This window comes from Pyrus communis, chromosome 10 (assembly GCF_041283825.1).
Source record: "Pyrus communis isolate YQ-2024b chromosome 10, ASM4128382v1, whole genome shotgun sequence".
Taxonomy (NCBI): Eukaryota; Viridiplantae; Streptophyta; class Magnoliopsida; order Rosales; family Rosaceae; genus Pyrus; species Pyrus communis.
Genome location: NC_142574.1, coordinates 17,798,707 through 17,821,679, shown reverse-complemented (window position 1 = coordinate 17,821,679; position 22,973 = coordinate 17,798,707). Strand labels below are relative to the sequence as shown.

The 22,973-nt window shown below is 35.5% G+C and overlaps 1 protein-coding gene and 1 long non-coding RNA gene across 2 annotated transcripts; one reads left to right on the top strand and one right to left on the bottom strand.

Moving 5' to 3' along the window:
• Positions 1 to 1,744: 1,744 nt before the first annotated feature.
• On the top strand, positions 1,745 to 2,941 carry LOC148693622 (uncharacterized). Its single transcript, XR_015952288.1, has 3 exons — positions 1,745 to 2,008; positions 2,331 to 2,394; positions 2,495 to 2,941. It is a non-coding gene; the product is annotated as an uncharacterized LOC148693622 (long non-coding RNA).
• A 680-nt stretch (positions 2,942 to 3,621) lies between these two features.
• LOC137727978 (putative protein phosphatase 2C 60) lies at positions 3,622 to 8,585 on the bottom strand. Its single transcript, XM_068466841.2, has 5 exons — positions 8,012 to 8,585; positions 7,100 to 7,546; positions 6,286 to 6,653; positions 5,299 to 5,535; positions 3,622 to 4,249 (listed from the first exon to the last, which is right to left on the bottom strand). The coding sequence occupies exons 2-5, from the start codon at positions 7,416 to 7,418 to the stop codon at positions 3,980 to 3,982; spliced, it is 1,194 nt and encodes a 397-aa protein (XP_068322942.2). The 5' UTR covers positions 7,419 to 7,546; positions 8,012 to 8,585; the 3' UTR covers positions 3,622 to 3,979.
• Between the last annotated feature and the right edge of the window lie 14,388 nt (positions 8,586 to 22,973).

Here is a 22,973-nt window from a genome sequence, read left to right as displayed (position 1 = left end):
AGAAGAATCATTTAGCTATCTTTTCACCCATATTTCATTCACAACTTAATTTACTTGCTGTCATTTACTTTTGTTTTAATTAAATTCGTCCAAAATACCCCTAGTCATTGTTTTGTTGTTAGTTTAACTTAATTTTCAGTTTATTAAATTTAATTTGTGTTGGTTAGCATTCCTTCTAATTCCTCAAATAGAACGATCACTACTTATTTGTACTACGATTGCATAATTTATAGGGTTAAATTTATGTGTAAGAGTTTTTAACACATCACCTCTCCCTTTATTTATGTTGTACTCTGCCATTTTTATCAATGAAATTCTACAGGGTCACTTTTCAATAAAAAAGGTATAAATTCAAGAAGTAGTATGTTCGTCACATGATTGGCTAGCAACCAACCAACTCGCGCGATAAGCCATATGTTACTCTCTCTTTGTTTTCATATCTCTTTCGACTTTCTTAGGGCTAGTTTGGTGTTGTTATGCTTTGGAAAAAAATAGCTTCTATTGTGCTGTGAGAATAAGCAATTGTGAAATAAAGCAGTAGAGTATTTGGTAAATTTTTTTGTAAAAGTGCTTTTGGAAAAGAAAAAAAAAAATATTATAGTGTTTGATAAAATTTTATGTAAAACAGATGTGAAAAAAAACTGATTTTTCAAAATTAGGTTTTGAATCTTTGTGTTTTTAGGTTTTTTACGATTTTTTTTCTATAACTACTTTTTTCAAAATCACTTCAGTACCATACTAGAACTCAGCGGCCCCAATCCATCCAAATTTAGGCATCAAGCTAGTGCTCCATGCATTGGTTTCTCGTCGTCTTCTTTGTTTTTAAAGGAAATGTTTTGAAATCTGACTTCCACAGTTTCAGAAATGGACTGAGATGGATAGGTCAATCCAAAAGGACAGTAGGAACAGTGGCATTGACTGTTGTGCCTCTGTCTAGGGTTAGATTAAAGTACACCATTAAAATAATTATTTGGTGATTAGGTTAACTAGTTAAGTGTTTTTCCCTTCTTTTTTGGTATTTGAGGTGGTGCGGGAATAATGCCCTGATAGTGTCTGACAAGTGACAGGAAAGAGTTAAAACTCTCCCTTATTAGAATTTTATTAGATTTGATGTATTATTTAGATGAAGCATGATACATGTATATTTGTTTGGAAACTACTATCCACATTTTTTTTTTACTAAAAACACATTTTGTTAGTTTTTGTTTTTTAATTATTTTCAACTAATTTTATTAGAAGGTCGAAAATTCAAAAAAAAAAGTACAAAAGATAAAATTAATGTGTCAGATAGTGCATTATTTGTATAAGTCATAGCAGCTACAGCTACAAGCAAAACCTCTCAGAGCCTGCATTGCAGATTATGGTTTTATTACAGTTTAATGATGAAGGCGACCAATCACAAATACATAGTATGCACGGATACTTAGGGATGGGTTCAAAAAATCGAAAATAAAAAATCATACCGAACCGAAGTCAAAAAAAGTTGAACCGAAACTATCAAACCAAATCGAACCAAATCTGGCTAGTTCGGTTTTGACTTTTGAGGTCCGAAAACCGAACCGAACAGAAAAAAAAAAATCATATATAAATACTAAAAACATGTTGGCGTCATGTTTAAACCCTGAACCCTGCATGTTGGAGTTAATCGCTGCAAGCCAACTTGATTGTAGGGTTTGAGTTGTTATAATAGCACCAGTAAGTTATTTATAGGTTTCTTAAATTTAATACTTTATAAACTTTCTTAACTTTACAAACCCTAGCCGTCTCACTCCCATCCATTTCCCATTTCAGATCTCAAACACTCACTCTCTCTCTCGCCTCCGCTGCTTCCTCAATCTGTCTCTCTCTCTCTCCTTCCTCTCTTCCTCCAAATCACTCTCTCTCCAATCTCCAATCTTCTCCTGTCCTCCTCCTCTTCTTCCAAATCATGATTTTCCCTCGCCCCTTTCGAATCGGAACCCCCTCCAAATTAAAAGATTCTAAGTCCGGGTTTTCCGATTTCTCACAGGTAATTTTCGAATCGAAATAAATATAATTTATAATTTTATATTGTGATTTATTGAATTAATAGACTATATGATGAATCAATGATTTCTCTTTTGTTCATAAATGTATCAGCAGCTCCTAGTTTGTTTCCCATTGTTTTTTCAGAAACCTTTGAAAATACAACCCTAGTTAATAATTGGTTTTGTAAATTCCATGAAACCAACAAATATTGGATTTGTATTTATAAATTATTATGTGCACAGCTAATGTCCACGTAAAATGGGTTTTTCTTTTAATTATTTTGTTGGGATTTTGCATATTATAATCTTCCAATTTGGCAGCAGATGCATAGGTGTTGCCATGGCTGACGAGTGACGAGATGTTTGGGACTAAAAACAAACCCCCAATGTAAAAATCTCCCTGGTTGGCTGCTATTTAGTTCTACTGGGTTTATTTTCATGGAAAAATCAAAGAATTAACACATGCATGTGTTTTTTTTCTCTGCAAGAGCTCTTGGATCCACAACAAGAAAGACGCACCGACACCCACTAATGTCAGATCCATGGCCAATCGTCCCAGTTCGTATTCATTTTATGCAAAAGTTTCTGCATCCTCAATCAATTGTTGCAGATTCGTTCCAAATTAAAAAAAAAAAATTCATGGAAAAAACTGAACCAAACTGAAACCGAACCAAAAAAATCAAAACCGAAAAAAAATCGAAAAATTTTGAATTGAACTGAACCAAACCGAAATTTCGGTTCGGTTTCGGTTTTGGCCAAAAACCGAACCGTTTCAAACCGAACCCAGCCCTACAGATACTTTCATCTTGTTTCGTATTAAACTGTATATTCATAGAGATATTTTTTTAATGTACTCGAAACATAAAATGATACATTATATGTTATAATATAAGTGAATAGTTGATATTTTTAATGTCACTCCACTTGTATTACGATATCTATTATATTGACTTGTATGCAGAGTATGCTAAAAATCCTCTTGCATTTTGCTTTTAGTGAGATCTAATTGAAATTCACAATTTCAATTAGAGATCTTAAATTTGACTATCGTCAAAAACGAATTTAAACCATATTATTGTTCATCCATTATGAAGCTAAGCCTACTATATTTTTTCTACTGTAGATAATATCGTTTGTTAAAAAAAAAAAAAAAAAAAAAAAAACTGAAATTGTGAATTTCATAAATTAAACGAAGTTTCACTTTTAGTCTATGCATGCAGTACCAATTATGTCACGTTTTAAATAATATGGTCGATGTTTGATATGAAGGCTAGACTGGACCAGATTTCATGTACAATCAGGGAAGTAACATAGATGTTGTCCTAATCTCTCCGTTTTTAAAGATGATTAGTGCGATTAGTTTTAGCCATCAACCTCTTCTCTATATCTAGTCGTTTTGCCCATCTCAAGCATGACCATAGTTTCTCAATTGCCGCAATTCAAAGACTAACTTAGATGAAATGTTATTAGTAATCCAAAACAGCTAGGGAAGTGCTATTTACACTCATTTTTACTTCTTACACATGCTCTTAATTTTTGGCCATTAAAACGAATCAATTAAAGAAGATCAATGACAAAAAATGAATAACGGGGTATGAAAAGTAGGAGTGTGAAATTATTAAAAACTAAAAATGAATAAATAAAAAGAGAAGCCAAAAACCTTAATTGGCCATGTCATACAAATTTACAGATCCGAAATTCCTAGGGAAATCAAAGAGAGAAAGAAAGACGACAGGATAAGAACATTGTGACGGAAATAACGCTGTGATTACTGTCACCTTGTTGTCTTCTCCTAGTTCCTTTTTTGTTGTTGGCACAGAAGCTAAATGCAAGTATTAGATTTCCAGTTAAAAGTTACAGTGTACATTAAAGAATCTAAGGCCGGCTCCTCGGAAATGTTCTTGGTTCGCAAGCTACCTAGTATTAACACAGGATGATGGTACAACAGAACACACATGAGAGATACAGTTTAATCAGGTATTGCCAGCTTCCGTTGTCGTGGCGTATGGAGCCAGGATGTTAGGAGGCAGGTTGATTCCACCTCCTCTCACCGATAGATTCGGGCCCTTCACAGTACTAGCCTTGCTCACAAGGTTTGAGTCGAGAAACACGACAATCACGGTTATGTCATCGTGGAAATGGCGGCGAACCCCACGGTCAATCTTCTTCAAGTCCGAATACCTCATTTCTCTCTTTTTTGCTGCTTCTTGCAGGGCGGTTTTCACCAGCCTTTTTGCACTTCCCTGCATGAGGTTGGGAAACAAAAGTTAAATTCTCCGCCGTAAAGGAAAGAGTTTCCATATAAGACCGACTTGTGAGCAAGATATAATCACAAGGGGTTGACCAATAAGATATACAGAAATGAAACAGATTTAAAATATAGGTGGATTCATCTTTCTCCCCCACAAACCCGAAGTTATGAAACAGCTAAAACTCATAGGTCAGTTATTCATCAAGGACAAGAGGCACAATGGAAAATGTTGGTTTTGATCGACTGTGCGCATTATAGAGTGATATTCTGTCTAAAAGTACAAGAACCAATGCAGCTAAAACGTCTGAAAATTTGGGTTTCTAGAACCCAGTTGATTGCTCTACTCTATCAATATGCGCCGCCTGCAGCATGATATCTAAAAGCAGTTTGAACCAAATCCTACAAAACCATGGGCTTAACGAAATCTGAAACAATGACTTCATAGAGGATCATTTCAAGTATCTCACAAGTCATTTCTCCATATAATCAGCTGAGGGTCGCTCTATTTACAGAGCTGGCTCCACTCTGATAGATCCTACTGTCAACTGATATGTGTGCAAATTTTGGAATGCACACACATCCAATACACAAACCAGCTTTCATTCAATTCAACGTACCAAACACCGTAGAATTTTGATAACTTGCAGAACGTCTTAACTTCATGCTGACAGGGACTTATAAAGGCAATCCTTTTCTCCTTTAATGTGGAGGCTAAAGCCAAACAACCAAGCAACAACCATCCTAGACCCAGACTTATAAGGCAATCCTATGATCTTAAAATACCAACTTTACTTTTTGTGAATCAAAGTTCTATTTGAGATACCAGGTAGGTTTGTGTGGTGGAAAATTATTTTCCTCCCCAATATTGTCTCTCTTTAGCAAAACAAAATATGGAGATACGAGGCTTACACTAGCAATAAGTTTAACATGTCAACTGCTCCCTGATTCTACTTTCCGACACAAGAATACTTAAATCTTTTTTAAGAAATATAATCACTTTATCGTTAGAGTACCAGTATACTATTTAACAATAAATCTTACACTTCGTGGATGTTTTTGAACTATGTCCACTGCTTCCTGATTGGTGAGGTGTTCCCATAGCCCATCAGATGCAAATATAATAAATTGATCTTGTGGCTGCAATTGGATCACTGAAATTGCTGGATCAGCGCTCAAAATTGGTCTTTTGATAGGGTCCCGAAGACGAAACTTGGAATACAAAGGCTCCCTGTTAAATTCAGCCTTTTTTAAATACACATCACCAATAGATCTAGATATCTGCAAGATGTAAGATTACCACATCAGTTTCACATCATAGAAATGATAAGCTGTATCAAGTCAAATCATCTATTGTGTAACATTCCAAAACTGAAAATAACCAAATATTGTCCACGGAGTTTGTCTTCATATATGATAAGATGCCTCCTATCAGTGATCACACATCTTGTTCCTCCAGGGACTGATATTTATCAAGATTTGAGTAATGATCTATCAGAGCTATCACTAGTATTAAGATGTGAAACCATACATACCATACAATATTTTCCCTAAACATGAATGTGTAAACTTCATTATTCCTTCACACATAGCCAAAAGCAATCTAGATCAGTAAAAATTCCAGATTATTTTTTAGCTTTGTGAAGTACACGATCTAGTGTGAGAATTCCCTCATTCTTGCTTAGCAATTACAAGAAAGCAATACAAACTTGGAAAGGGCATGAGAAGAAAACTTGATTGCGCTTTTAATCCCATATAACTTACAAAATAGCCAACGCACCACAGATGAAGTCATCCGGAAAACATAAACGAAACCAATATACTCTTTTGAGGAATGGAGTTGGAGAAGTATAGTTAAATTACAGCCATAAGGAACTTTCCAGCATGCACTGTTGACTATTTGATTACCACTGAACACAAGTATTTGCAGCCACTAGGGCTTGATGCAAAGAAAGTAGAGAAGTTATTAACGAGGTCTAACTCCAAAGAGCAGATATCATTAACCATTTCCTGATACTGTAAAAGAGTTACCTGTATTAGGCCTTTCACACGCCATACATTATGCTTCAAAACTACGATATGTGGATCATCAGGGTGCAAAGACTGCAGCTCCTGTCTCACAGATTCTATACAGGCATTGTGCTCTTGTGACAACTGAATAGAGAGCACCTCCCCTGTTGCCTTCACTATTCTCCCCAAAACAGCACGGGAATCACCACAGTTGGCGATATAAAGAGTTTCATTACAAATAACACCGACAAGGCAGCACGATCCTACCGCTGCAATCTGTGGTTTCATAGGCCACTGCCTAGTAACTACGTTAAGAAAGCCCTCTTCTGTTGCTTGAAATGCTTTTCGTATTACATCCACAGACATTGACTGCTGCTCTGAACTAAATCCTGCATATTACACAGAAACTCAAAATTTACAACAGGAAGTTTATCTACAAAATCTAAGCCCAAATGCAATAATTGAAATGTAAAGTTCGTATTCTGTGCACTACACTATTAGATGCTGATATGCAAAATCTTTCACTTGAACCTGCCTTTATGGCACATACTCAACTTAATTAAGGGTGAGGGTGACTCGTAATTTTTAACTCTAAAAACATAATAAAAACTGCATTCACAAGGTGCTCTTCTTTACAATTCAACAAGGTTCCAAATCCAAATTAATGCACCAAATCGCTAAATCATGCCCTATATTGTAAATTTCTTCCCCCTCAAATTCCTCACCAATATAAAGGCCATACAGAATTTCAAACCAAAAGCAACAAGGCCAACAAAGCTTTCTGAAGGAATTCCAAAATGTTCCAAACCTCATTAGAAAACCTAAACTCACTTACTCTTGAGATGTTGAAAGAGGTGATCATTGATATAGCGTGACGTCTCCGGCCCCCCATGGCCGTCATAAACACCAACAAAAGTACCACAGGGGCCAGATTCATGTGTGCTCAAACTACCCGACTCAAGCTGACTTTGATCCTCAAGTAAATTGTTAGCCTGAACTACAGCCATTGAGAAATCACCATTTATGTGCTGGCCCGTGTCTTTGTACCACAGGAGCCCGTCTTGGCGACCCCCAGAATCGGCACTGGTATGAACGTACCTATTCGACCTCGGCCGAAAACAGGACTTCAAGTAGTTCATCAACTCTGATAACATCCCTCATCTCATCCAAACAACCCTCCAAAACTCCACATGTAAGAACAACTTTTTAAAAACCCTCTGAACCCAAATTCCAACCCAGAACAGCTAGAATGGCCCTCTATTTCTCAGCTGAACTATATACACTGCAAAACACATCCACAGAACAAGTCAATAACTGCACAAATTGAAACTGTGTTTCTTTCATTCAATCAGAGCCGATCAATCAGGACCCAACAGATCAAGAAAACAACATAAAGCAGCCACCTTTACAGGATTGTACAAAACAGAAAAATTAGGAGTTAGGACTCAATATTCCAAAAAACCCATCTGAGTTTCCATTTAAAACAAAATATCCATCCACAAAAGCTGCTGGTTTATTGAGAAAAAATCAATAAAACTCAATGGGAGGTTTGAAAAAAAGGTCCCTTTTTTTATTTGTCAACAAGGAGCTTGGTCAAGCCATTTGAAAATCCAGAAGGTCTACATCTTCACATTGCTAAAAATGAATCTTCAGTTTTCACAGATTCCAAAAGCAACCAAATAATCAGAATACAAAAAGAACTTTTCTTTCTCAAATATCAGGACCTAGAAGGCAAAAGGAGACTTACTCAATTCCTAATTTGATTGCTTCTGCCTGTTGAAACCAGCTTTTTGCTACAGCTGAAGTGGAGGAAGATCTTGAAGAGAGTAGAAGCTCATGTGGGTACGGAACCATTAGATCTGTGGATCCATGAAATCAAAAACAAGGAGCAGAATTTTGGTTTATGTATTTAAATAAATGAATGTGGAAGATGATGAGATTGTTGAACAAGTGGAGAAAGTGAATGGGAGTATTCAAAAAGGAAGAGTCTTTGAGGGAGGAAAAAATTGGGCAAAAGTGAAAAGAAAAAAAATGAAAACTCGCTCTTTCTCTATCTCTCTCTTCAGCAAACAGGCCCCATAAAAGACCAACAATGGAGAGCTTGAATCCAGCAAAGCAAAGGTCCAGCTATGGGCTCCACACCACTATATGCTACGGAGGAGGAGAAGGAGAGAGGAAGAGAGTCAATGAAGTTAATATTTTGGACAGTGATAATGTGTAAGACCGTATTTTGGGCATTCCATGAACTGCAACTCATGTGCTGACACGTGGAAGAGGGGAGAGGGAGGAGAAAATCGGGGAATTCAAAGCTCAAATGGACTTTAGAGCTATAATTCCTCGACTCATTTTAACCAAATTAAGCTGTAAATTTGTGTAGTTAAACTATGTCGATTAGGAGATTCAAAGCTCAATAGATGATTGAGAGTAAAACATGTTTTACTAATTGTCTACATCATCACTTAATGATAGTGAACCTAACAATTATATTTTTTTCAAAACATTAGAAAGTTATTTAGAATGTTTTAAAATATTATGATTAACTTAGAATCGCTCTTAAAGATTGGGTAGTTATCCAAAATTGTATACAATTTGGTTAAAGAAATCAATATTCTAATTTGAATGTAGGTTTTAAATCATTTTTTAATAAAATAATGAACAAAATAGCATTATTATTAATATACAATGTAGATAATATTTTCCATATTTTTGTTGTTGATATTTCTTTCCTACTATAAACAAAGTGAATTGTTATCAGCACTCCTAAAATCTCATTTGGCACTCTAAACTTTCTATAATTAGAAGGAAAAATACACTTGTGAGGAATGTAGAATGAGATTTTTAAAGTGCTATAACAGTTCCCTAAACAAAATAGCAGCTTTTGTTCACGATAATTACGTTGAGTTTTAGATTAGAGAAAATTTTCATTGTGTTTAGAATACAGGTCACCACGTGTCATTATATAAATGGAGAGAAGTTTTATTTTTTAATTTGTTAATTTTTTTAACATAAGTATCTCACCACTTATATAGTGACATGTGGTGTACCACCTTGTGTTCCAGACACATTGAAAAAACCTTGTTTGGATTGGCCTTCCATTGTATGATTTTATGGTGTTTTTAATAAAGCATCTAATTGTCACTCAGTACTACAGTCTGGTGATATTCCTCTTCACTTGGAAGTGATAGGTCTTAGGTTCAAATATCGTAGATGATGAATTCAATACCAAATTAGACTGACCATTGTGTAGTTTAACCAAACTCCTCCTATTTTTAATGTAAAAATATCAATGTACAAAAAAAAATAAAAATAAATAAAGCATCTAATTTTCCAACAAAAAAAAATAGAGAAATGTTATTAGCACTATAAAATTCTCAATTTGCACTGTTAACTTTTTATATTTAAAAAAAATAAACTTATGAGAAGTGCAAAATAAAATTTTCAAGTGCCAATAACAATTTTCAAAAAGCACTATAAACATAATGATACCAATTTAACTATTACTTAATATGCTTATGGCGCGAATATTAATAAATTTATCAAATTTTCAAATCAAATTAAAGTATATATGATTTACTTAAAAATGAATTCCATTCATTGATTTCCAAAACAGAACTCTTTTGATCCAACCAAAAGAATTTGGTTAAAGGAAACCTCTTTCAGTCAAATGAATTTGGACGGAAATTTGTAACTATCGAACATCATGAATTTACTTTTACTTCATGAATTTGGTTACTCACACGCCTTCATCCGAGTTTTGTTGAAGTCCAACCCATAACAAGTTTTTATCCTCTACATGCGTGACTACGAGGGATGTGGGAAGCCAACCAATACGGTGCCAATAATAATATACGTCAACCACCACGGGGTGACTCAGTGATTGAAGATAAATTTCATGCCCGTATTCCACACAACACATCTTGAATTTGATTCTTACCGCTGATGAATCACACATCTTGGGTAATAACATACGTCGGGGCTATCTAATGTGAGAGGCATTTAACTATGCAACTTTAGGGTCATATCTTTCTCTCATAACCAGTTCCCCACAAATAATGCACATTTCATAAACATCTTCCACCATTTTTGTCCATATTGCCGTCATCCTTGTAATTATTCTTAGAAATTCATGCGTAACATGCCTACGGCATTTAAAGACAGAGAAGCTTAGGCTATACGAACACGTATAATGTATTATCATTTTCTTACGTACATCAGTGACAGTCCAAAAGTTATTGCACGTGGTTGTAATTGAGGTGGGTACTTGTTACTTTCTCTTTTCTCTCTGGAGGTAAGTGCATTTGTAAGTTATTGGTGAATTTTTTGCACTCATATGAATTGCTTTATGTATCGTTTGTGTGGACGTGGTTGTTGCAAAAGCCTAATTTTTGGGCACTGTCCACATGCACATATCGACCGCTGTCCTAAGCCTAATTTTTGGGCATTGTCCTACACATACACATATTGAACAGTGTCCTATAATAAAATGGACCAAAGTCTTGGATAGAGCCGGTCCTGAGAGTGTGCAAGTAATGCCATGACACAAGATCCCGATTCAGAAAGGCGTCTAAAATCTTAGGACCGATCTTAGTCTTGAATTCTTGCTAAGGTAAAACCCACTTCAGCTCTGGCGTTAATGGCCATCTTTTTTTGGACCTCATATTTCTTGCCCTACCACTTGCTTCACATAGAAGCTATTTTAGGGTTGAAGTTCTCAGCGTTCGACAACTCTCTTTTGTTTGGAATGTTGATATCGTGACATCTCAAGTACGTATAAATTTTCTCTCCCTCTTCGCACACACGTGTACAATTACTCTTCTCTCGTTGGACTTTTAGATCTTTTTACCTTTTTCCTTTTAGTTTTCTTTTGAATTTTTTAATGATGCTCTTGATGTGAGGTTCTCGTATTAAAGTTTGTTCAATGTTGTAAGACCTAGTGCAATGGTTGGGTTAAAATTTAAAATTTAAACACCCCCAAGGCTCTTCTAATCATTGGGCTAAACTTCGGGTAAAACCTAAAATTTGTTTTAGGGCTAAATTCCAACCAAAATACCAACCAAGGTTAGGTTGTTGGCCCACAAATGTGCGTGAACGCGCCTGCCTAAAAACCACATTCAACGTACTGACACACCCAATTCGCGCACATGCGACAAAGCTACAGTGGGTGGGATCCACACTGACAGCTTTATCGGTCACCCAAACCAAGTCCAACGACTAGTTTTTCATCTGACGGCCCACATGATTGGACCAACAACTAATAGTCCATATTCAAATTAGGATTTTTTAAATCTAATTCATAAATATTAGAGGACCTAATTGTTCAAATGATAAAAATGTTGCTTTGTGCTTTGTATGGGTTTCTATTCACGAATATGGTGTTGTCGGCACAAATCAAAATAAAAAGGTCTTGTGGACTAAAATCTTTGACAAGTTCAATTCCAACTCCAACACCAACCGAAAGAATGTGGTGGTGTTTACAATCTGTGGAAGATTATCAACAAAGCGTGCACTTTGTGGAAGTGAAGCTTGGGAGCTAGTGGAATGAGCAACGAAGAAGTAATGGGTGTCTCGCTTCATAGTTTATTTTTCATGTACACAATCTTATTTAGCAACTAATTGATCTTTATTTATTCCTTGCAAAGGGTGACAAAGCAATGACAATTTACAAGACAAGAACTACGCACAAAAACCAACTTTTAAGTTGCATCATGCTTGAGACGTCCTCAAGGATTGTCTAAGGTTGTGAACCAAAGTGGACCAACAATGGGCAAAATTATTAGCTCATGAATGCTCAAGTTAATGTTAGCAATGATGTTGATGAATCGATGGCCCATCTCCTTTTGGCTACCGGGACGAGATAAGCAAAGAGAAAATGGAGGATGATCCGATTAGTGCCGAGCTTTGTTCCAGAGTTTGAAAAATTGATTGAAGGCTGAAGGGAGACCAAGGAAGAAATGGTCCGAATGCATTTATTCTTTGAGAAGCATATGGAGAGGGAAGATGCAAGAGACCATTTAGCGTAAGAAAAGTTCGATTTTGATGTAATGAGGGAGGTCTCCAACAAATACACTTCAAATAGGAAAAAGTTCTTACATGAGAAGCAATCGGAAATTATAAGAAAGAATGCCTCAAGGAATATCTTTGAGGATCTTTGAGGAAGATGATCCATCTAAAGTCTATTATCCACGTCCACCACGAAATCCACCACCAAGTCAAGGACCAAGTCAACCAAATGATGATGAATATTATTAGTATTAGTAATTTTTATGTAGTACCTTAATTATCATTTATTAATCAATTGTATTAGTAATCGTAGTAAGATTTAGTATTCCATGATTTTCATGTTTTATGGGGTAGGTTTAGTAATTTTTCATTATTTATCTAAATTTAAATAAGTGTATAAAAATAAATTAGGGTAATCTACATAAATTTTATGTTTAAAAAAGTTACAAAAAGGCTAAAATCATTCTTTAATAATTTCGGTCTAAATTTTAAGCCAAAACCATTGAAGTAGAAAAGTTGTTTCTAGGTTATAACCTAGATTTTATGAGCTATAAATTTAGATTTTAACCCACACCATTGCACATGGTCTAAGACTATGAGTTTGAGTTAGAGATTATTTTGAGTACTTATTTGAATGAATGCGTCTATATTACAACATGAACATATACTTGACGAAAATAAGTCTAATAAGAAAACATTAACCATCATTTCGTCTAGTAATGAAATGGACTACAAATGATACAAGTCCATTTTCATTACAACGAAGAAACGTTAATTGAGAAAGGAAAAGGGAAAAGGAGAGTTGAGTGCTTGCTAACGCACACACATAGCATGATAAACTAGAGGTAATTGTCATTTTCAGGTAAATGGATAAAGATGGCATGATCCATCAACTAAATAATGTTTGGTTTCCAGAACTACTGGGTCCATTTTTCGCATAGGTCATCGTTTTGGCTGATCCTCCATTGCAGAAAGTTACAGTCACCAGAAGTTTTCTCCATTTTAGAACTTGTATTGCATATATGGATTTTACATGACTTGTCCCATTCTACTCATTGTTGGTCCATCCGTTCACCTTAATGGCTTGAGCTGGCACTCCAATCTCATTAATTCATGCCTTTGTTTTGTCTCCCTCCGTATTTTTACAAAGACGATATATATTTTAAATTACTTTAATTCAAGAAAAGAAAATTTAACCTGAATGCAAGGTGTGAAAAATGAAAAAAACTGCTCGATCGACTGACCACCTTCTTCTTTGTGAGTATGAATGATTAGGAAATGTAACTACGTAATTATTTACCCATGCAGAAGATATAAGGGGAAAAAAAAAGGCCACAATGCTAGAGTAACGATCACGATAAAGTGAGAACCGGCCATTTTGAAAGAGTGAGTACTATTTTCTTGTCAAACTTTTGTTGTCATTTATCAAACAGTAAATCTTAATCACACATTCAAGCAATATTTAGGCAACAATCAATTTGATCAATATTCAAGCTTAAACATAACATCTTACTTGTGTTGTTAAATAGTCTGATAAGAAAATGTTTCAACTGAGAGTAAGAGTATTATAATTAGCTTAGTGACCAAAATACCTTTAATCCGAACTTAACAACCAGGTATCAATTGCCCACTTTTATGAAGTTTGAACTGCTTCCTTCTCCACTAATTAACAAGATCTTGTTTCTTTCTACTATATGAGATATGATTCTTTTCCAATATGCTTTCTCAACCAAAAAGTGCCTGCCTTTACGTTTTTATGAGGACCAAACCATTACTTGGCACACAAATTAAACACTAGTTTATGCAATTGCAGCAGCACCCTCGATTTAGGCTGCTCAAAAACGAATTACGAGACCTAACTATCATTAAAACTATTCATTCCACTATCATATACAGCAACTGTTTGAACTTTGATTGGCGTATAAATAACCATATCCACAGGAGTTATGCACTAAAAAAGAGCACAGATGCGGCACATTCATGTAATAATCATAATGTACAATTGTCAATGCGGGGACTCCTAAATTGTTTGTTTCAAATTAATTTCATATGAATTTTCTTTGCCTTGCTATGGAGATAATATATCCTGCAACTGGAGATATATAATCTCGTGACTTGATCACGTGATGACTGTTGTACATACAAAAAGATAATTCATGGCGAATTGCTTGTACATCAAGTTTAGCTTCTATAGTTAAAATTTCACCACATTTTTGTCATAGTAACAAGTATTTATGAATATGGAGGCAGGGGTAAATGTAAAATCAATGGCTGGCTATAGTATAAAAAAAGAAAGGTTAAAAACACAGAATCTACTGTCCTATATAGATCTGTTTGTGTTAAAGATAGAAGACACAAAAGACTCTTATACAGCATATGCTGCCTTCTGCAGACAGCAACAGAAATGAAATGAAAATGCCCCCTCCAATTTTACCCTCCTTGTAAATGATTTCGTGTAGTCCTCATTCTAGGGTAACCCACTATATCCCATGTTTTGGTTTGAAGGGGAGGCATGAACTTATGTATATAATACATGCAAAGTCATGTGTAACTAAGTTGGTTAAAACAATACGTTCAACCTTTTTAATCGTAGTTTGAATTGTCTTCCTGTGATTCATAGTTTGAATTGTTTTCCTATAATTCATGTGAGATTATATTATTGCTAGAATAAAAAGAAATAATGGCTTGCATCGTTGAGTAGAATCAAGCACTGCACTCTGATTTGTCTTTTTTCTTCGTCCCAATGCAATTATCAATTGATTTTCCTGGGGAAAAGCCTTCCCCTGAAAGGCTGAATGTATGTCTCGTACAATTATTCAATCAAATCCCTGCATTTTTTTTTCATTGGATTTACAATAATATTTTGTATTGGATGCATGCATCTGCATGGAATGAAACCCTAATTGAACAGGTAAGTTGGATAAAAAGCAAGGAGAGATATGTCGTCTTACCTAACGCTTAATTCAATGAGTCAGAAATGGGCAAGGACAGGAGGCCAATCTCTATGATTAAGAATCACTGAAATAAGGATGAGAAGATTTCAGAGATTCTCACATTTTAACTGTTCATCGTGCAATCAGTTTTTGTTAGTTACTATTTATGTTTAATTTTAGATAATAAAATTCAAATAATTTTTACCACACAATGTACGATGAATGACTAAGATGTAAAGAACCTTAGAATTCTCACAATTTGAATCTGAATAGGATCCAAATCTCTGAAATAATTCTCTTCTCGTTAATTTCTGGTTCAGTCAGATTCAATCCCAAAGATCCAGGGGCCTTGTAATTTACCAGTTGAAATATGTAAGAAATTTTAAGAGGAATTGATCGGATGATTATACAGATAGACCGTACAACCTTGGGACAAATTAAAATTGACATTCTGGAAGCTTCAAGGGTGCCATGTGAATAAGAATAGGACGTCCTACCCTCCTCTCTCTCTGTATTACAACCCTTCACAATAAACACCAAGAACTGATTGCAAATTATTTGGGACTCACTTCAAACGTGGTCCTACCCTAGATATCCATACCTCTTTGAAAAGAGAGTACAATTATCAAATCCCACATGTTTTTTATTTGTCATAAATTTATATATTCCAACCTTTAAGTTGATGGTAATTCAAATCATAAAACATTGGTAAACAAGACGCTTATATATAGGAATCACTTTTTTTAATAAGCACTTATGCTGAAAGTGCATTTGCTAGAAGGGTTTTTTTTATTTTTGAAAATCAGAAATGACTTGGGCAAGCACACTTGGAAGTGATAAAGTGCATCGAATGTGTTTTTTTAGAAAGTATTAGAAAGTGATTTTATATTCTAGAAACATTAAAGGTGGTCTTATCCACACACTAATTTTTACCTTCCACACACAACATATTGTTAGGGGACTTTTAGGTCAACCAGGACTTGGGCTTTGATAGGTACCTTTTGCTTCCTCTGGTTCGTATTCATAACAAGTCTCAAAATACCTCAAAAGACTTAGCGTGTCGTAGGAAATATTCTGGTTCAACCAATGACTCAAAGATAGCATGATTAACCAAATGATGACTTGCTTAAGTGAGGCATGGTGTGGAAGGTAGAAGTTTACGAGTTTAGCGTGCGAGAGAGAAACTATGTTTGGTTGCATGATGTTGAAGGATGGGTAATTTGGGCTTCCTAAGGGTCTTGAGGTGTGTATAATGGCTAAGGAAACCTAAAGGAATTCTTGGAACCCTAGAAGGGTGATTTCCCCAAAGATCCAAGACTATTTTCACTTTAGAGAAGGATTTCCCTGCTTGGTGTGATGCAATCCTTGATTCTCTATTTTCTCTCTCTACCTTGTGTTATCCCTCCTACATTGTGTCTCATATACCCTTTTATAGGTGGAGGTTAGCTTTTTGGATTTCTTCGTTTGCTCCTGTTTAGGCTAAGTCTTCCTATCTTTCTTCCCTAGCGCAACTACCATTTTCCCTTTTGGCGTAGTGTTGATGGACATTATTGCTCCTGTGAAGGCTGCACAGCCATTCTCATTTAGAGCACCTTCTTCCTTGTTCAGCCTTCCATAGACGCTACTTCTAGCAACACGCCTTTTTTTTTCCTTCATTGTTTTCCTGGTAAGCTAAGAAAGAAAAGACCTCGTTTGTCACTAAATTATAGTTAATTTCTAACTAGAGTAGTTGGTTTGCTAGGAAACATGGGAGGTTTTGGTTTGTTCTCTCTTATACTCACCTACATGAGATCTAAAGATTATGGGCTTGGATCATTGGTGCACCTAAGCAACCCAAAGTTGCGACAAGTGTTAAACGTACACACCTACGAACCATCTACATGCAAAAGAACTTAATATAGGGTAGTGGCCTTTCATGCAATTAGGCATCGACTTGGTTGGGCCTCTTAAAAATGCTCAAGGAAACAGAGAATACTTGAAAGTTGCAACAAATTACTTCTCAAAGTGGATAGAGGCAAAACCCTTTACAAGGATCACCGGTACCGCTGTCAAGTCCTTCGTCTATAAGAGCATCATCTGCAACATCGGAATCCTACACACCATACTTAGAGACAACGGATTGTAGTTCACCAGTTACGAAGTTAGAGACTGGTATAAAGAACTTGGAATATGTCATCTCACATCCATTTCGAGGTACCGGCAAGGCAATAGGCAAGCGGAAACCTCAAATAAGACCATCTTGCAATGTTTGAAGAAATGACTTGATAAGAAAAGTAAGTAGCCAGAAGAGCTACCCAGAGTCTTACATGCGTATCGCACAATAGTTCCAAAAGCTACAGGAGAAACACCATTTTCCATTGCCTATGGGACAGAAGACGTAATCCTAGTCCAAGTCACGACTATGCAAATATGCATACTGAAGAGCATCTTGCTTTAGAAAACGCAGGAATCCTAAAGTCTGACCTCGACTTTGTTAAGGAACGTCAAGAATGCACCCAAGTCCGACTAGCCGCCTACCAGCAACAAACCTAATCAGACTATAATAAAGGTGTCAAACCCAGAAGTCTATAAGTTAGGGATCTGATCAAGAAAGGTCTTCGAAAACACCAAAATCCCATGAGGAGGCAAGCTTGGGGCAAACTTGGAAGGACCGTACAAGATTGCCAAAGTTGGAAGTAAAGAGACCTATTATCTAGAATGCATAGATGAGACCTCGATCACCAAGAAATGCAACATCACTAAGTTCACGCGATACTACCCTTGGGAGGACCATCCAAACTACACGTGGTTTGATTTTCTTTCTGGGATATGTAGGTAGTCCATTTCGGATCGAATCACAACACCGTTGTCTGCGCAAAAACAAGTCCATGCATAACTCATCTCTCAACGCCCTGTCATAGGCTTATTATCAAAAGTGATCTTTGATGTAATTCGTACATTATATCACTTTTCTTAGAACTAAACTTGTAATTTGAGTCTCCTCTCCCGGATATATATAGGCAGTCCTTCTCGGATTCAATCACCCCTCCCTTGTCAAACAATCATATTTCTTTCATCAATAAAGAAATCCTAAAGTTAATCCATCTTATGTTCCATGTTTATTTCTTTCCTTTCTTTTTTCAGTGATACATGTAATACCTCACTCATTTGAACAAAGCATAAAGTTTTCAAACTTTGCACGAATGCAAATCTAAAAATTCAAAGTAACATTGTCAGAGAAGTTTATTAGCTCATCCTACATTAGTCGGTTAGCTGCTTGGGAGACTCAAGCCGTAATAAACGCAGTTACAATTGGCGGGCTACTGGCACAGGCCTATGGCGCCCTAACCCAGAAGTCTAACGCATCATCCGACCTTTGAAAAGTTTACACAACTAGTAAAGTTATGGGTTACAACATTCAAACCTGGGCTCTGAGTATAACTACTTCTATTTTGTATCAACATACTAAGTCAAGTATGTTCTGCAACATCATATGTTAGCAGGTTTGAAGGGGACATCCATACTAGGCAATTCCTAAGAAGAATTTTATTCCAATGAAGCTCTAATACGTAAAAATGCTTTGACCAAGCCAGTCAAGGTAGTCTGATCAGAAACACTCAACTTTAAAGCATAGGGTCTGACATAAGAATTCAAAAAGTGTTTCTGAACCACATGCTGATGACCAAGTCCCCAAAGAACTTTTGTTTAAGATTCACTAGAGACGAACACGCAATTCAGGCTAAGTGGGAAACCTTCTTTTGGCACCACATTGCAAATATTGGAATCCTTGGCCCAAGAGTTAGGGTAAGGTAAAAAAAAGATTGGTTTATTTCTTACAAGTTGTTTTAGGTACAATTCAAAATTCACTTATCCTTAGTCTGATAAATGCATTTTGACAAGTACAGAGCAAGGTTCTTCATGGGTTTAATGTTTAATTCTTGGTACCAGAGTAAGGTGGTACTCCGAATATCGTGATTAAAACTTTATGAATACTAAGTTTGGAAGGTAATGTTTTTCAGAGTCAACATCACCAAGGAGGGTTTTTGAGCTCTGTCTCGGGCCCACAAGCTTATTCCTATTCTGCTTCGTCACTTATTTTCTCTAAAAAGTTTGTTTAGTTTGAAAAGAGTTATCAAATTAAGATTTTATTCCATGACCAAGGAAACAAGTAATGAGAAACAAAAAAGATTCATATAAACACATATTTATTATCAAGTCCTAAGAAGAGGGCATGAAAAATTAAAGTTGTCTAGGGGAGGCAATCCTTCACCCCTAGCATATAAATTCTCCAATGAAACCTACAAAACAAGTCTGGTCGAGGTCATCAACTCTGATGAAATCCCATAGTCACCAGCGTCCACTCCCAAATGAATGCAAAAAAGGCTCATATGAAGAACCCATTGAAGAATCTTAATACTTTGTTGGGATTCAACCTGTATGCAAAGACGGCGAGGAGGATGTCGCATGGAGATGATCATTATGGAACAAGTTGTAAGAAGAAAAGGAAGCTATTATGTGATTATGGGTTAACTTGTTTTTGCCTCATCCTGTTTGGCAAAAACTAGGATGAAAAATATGGTTTTTTTTTTTTAGGGAGTTTTAACAAAAAGCCCACAGTATTGTTCACTTTAAAGAAAAACCACATTTTACCACTAAAAAATCAAACCTGGTACTATTTATTTTACCCTTTATTTTGTCTTTATCGTTAAAACTCAAAGTTTTCAAGCCATTTTCATTAGTTTTCCTTTTTTTTAGCTTTAGAATCCTAAATCAAAAGCTCAAATAGGGAACTGGGCTAAAAAAAAAAAAGTATGGAGCATAAAAAGAGGTTTTATAGTTCAAGAGGGAAAGAAATTTGAAAAGTTCCAAACGAGAAGGGGCTATTTAAAGGAAAAGCCTTGAAGATCTGGCAAAACATTACTTACCCCGAGATTTGTGCATACAAAGGTTGAAGTCGCACGAAGATATGAATGGCTACCTTTTGCAAAACGTGCATGCACAACAATTGTCATCATTACAAGGTTTATAGCATGACACTCAAGATTGCACGTGTGGATTCGAAATGTCTTCACTACACCACAATGAATCAGATCACTATGGAATGAGAAGACTACATGGTACATATTCTAGCTTACTCTGAAGGGCATGGTCTTTGGATAATTATTTATCCTTAAGGGGAATAAATTGTCTATTAGATGCATGATTAGGAGCAATTGTGGGACCATAATTTTCCAAGCCTGGAGTAAGGCTAATTTGAATATCGTTACCTCAAAAGTCCGGTCATGGATTTAAAAACTCCAAGCAGATGTGGACCAGAAGAAACAGCGGTGCCACCATCACTCTATTCCAAGGCAAAAGGAAACAATCACTAATTGAACATAAGGCCTTTAACAACGGTGCCAACTCTCCACCATAACACGTTCTCTGATTCGTAGAACAATCACTAATTGAACATAAGGCCTTTAAGCGGGTAAAAGACTATTTTCCCTTTCTATTGTGATGGCTTCTTCAACTAATCTTCATGCACTTAACCAAATCGTGATTTAGAATTTTATTAGTATTTCAGTATCTTCTAACATTTCATTAGTCAAAGAAAGAAAACCCATGCGATGAGAGCAAAAATGTAGGGACCCATCATCTATGAAGTCTTCTGTGGCCTTATCCAGTATCCCAAGTGTTGTCATGTCTCAAATGGAAACAATGAACCTAAGAGAGGCTTAGAGCCTATTTGGTACTCTACTTAAATCCAACTTTTTAAACTCAAAAACAATTTTCAAGTTTTAGACCTTAAAAATTAGTTTGGTAGGATTATTTTCAAAAACTGAACTCAAGACTAACTCAAAAATATAGTCTATTCTCTAAAAACATAAAAAGTGAGTTTTTAGAGTTTTTAAACTTAAACTCACTCCTTTCTTTTCTTTCCCTCCTCCCCTCTCATTCCAAATCTATCTCTCTCTCTTTTCTTCTTCTCTCCTCTTTTTTTTTTTTTTTAACCTTTTTTGTCTCCCTTCAATCCGTTCTTTTCATTCTCTCGGTTCTTTCTCTCACTCCTCTTCCTCTCTATCTTGTATATTCTTTTCTCTTTTTTCTCTTTCCTTCAATCATCTCTTACTTTCATTCCTCCTCTCTCCTCTTTATCCCTCTCCTGCGACCTCCTCTTTCTAGATCTCTTTATCTAGTTTAAGTCGTAAGATTTAAAAATTTTAAATTGCAAACCAATCAAGTTTTTGAATCTTTAAAAAATTGTTTTCAAGAAATGTTTTGAGAAATGATAAAAAAAATTCAAATAGAATATCAAATAGGCCCTTAAGTTCTCAACCATCAATGAAGTTCCCCGTCCATAATTTCCATTTGGTTAATTATAATTTATGTGTTTGCATCATTCTTGCTTTGCTTGTTCATTGAACAAGGATTTCATTATTTATTAAGGGAATTGTTATTAACAATAAAGAAATCATAAGTCATCAAAGTCATTGAGGTTAGTCCACTAGGTAACGTGTTGTGCATGAGTATGCAAGAGAATTATGGTTCAAAATCCTCCTCTAAAAGCAAACTACAGCAAAAGTCTCACATTTTGAATTCGAGTGGCACCAGATAGAATCAGCGTATCAAAATTATAATTATAAAAATTAACGTGAAATTTATTTAAAACTCAAGGGACCATGTGAGCAAATTTTTCTACTTTTTTAACCATAAGACCCAATCAATTACCCATCTTTCACTCTGGACCAATTTGAATGGAAATATTACCCATCTTTCATTCTGGACCAATTTGAATGGGAGTTGATTGGTTAACTTGAATTCTCGTGTTACATCAGATTGACCACCGACTAGGAATGTACAAACCCGTCAATATTATTTGATACTCTATTGATATTTGATCAAAGTTCAGTACATATTATTAATCAAATATTAATACTATATCCCGTAATACAAATAGATCTGATAATTTTTTACACGACAGGTAAACGACACGAAAATAACAGGTTTCGGATCAACACGACAACTAATCCGATTATTATCAGATCACATGATAATAACCCGTTAATAATGGGTCCTTAACAGGTTTACATGAGAATAATATGTGGGTAACCTGTTTCGACACGATAAGAAAAAATTATTTTGATGATTTTAATTTTTTAAACTACTAAAAAAAACTTACTATAAAATAAAATAGATATAATGAATATGTATATATTGTTTATTAATTATTATTCTATATAAATTTTAAAATTTAAGTTTTATTTATTTATTTACTTATTTTTATAGTGTATTATAGGCAAAGATTGAGATTAAAAATCATAAAACACATTAAAAATAAAAATATCAAGTAATTTAAAAATACCAAACATATTAAAAAAAAATTATAATAATTAATTTGTGTGACATCCCACATCGCCCAGGGGAGTGATCCTTATATGTATATTCACATCCCTACCTAGCACGAGGCCTTTTGGGAGCTCACTGGCTTCGGGTTCTGTAGGAAATCCGAAGTTAAGCGAGAAGGGGGTTAGAGCAATCCCATAATGGGTGACCCACTGGGAAGTTGCTCGTGAGTTCCCAAAAACAAAACCGTGAGGGAATGGTAAGCCCAAAGCGGACAGTATCGTGCTACGGTAGTGGAGTCGGGCCCGGGAAGTGGTCCCGCCCGGGCCAGGATGTGACAATTTGCATGTGCAAAAAACATGAAAAAATATTCAAACACTCGTAGTTGCATCCTCTACGCTTTGAGGATGGGTATATGATCGTTTGAATTTTTAAAACCATACAAACTCTCATGAATAGTATTTTTAAGAG

Bases quoted from the DNA above. Each gene is read 5' to 3' on its own strand.
- LOC137727978 (XM_068466841.2), bottom strand. From the start codon at position 7,418: ATGTTATCAGAGTTGATGAACTACTTGAAGTCCTGTTTTCGGCCGAGG. The intron at 5,536-6,285 runs GTAACTCTTTTA...TACATCTTGCAG, and splicing joins GTGTGAAAGGCCTAATACAG to ATATCTAGATCTATTGGTGA. The intron at 4,250-5,298 runs GTAAGATTTATT...AACCTCATGCAG, and splicing joins TTCAAAAACATCCACGAAGT to GGAAGTGCAAAAAGGCTGGT.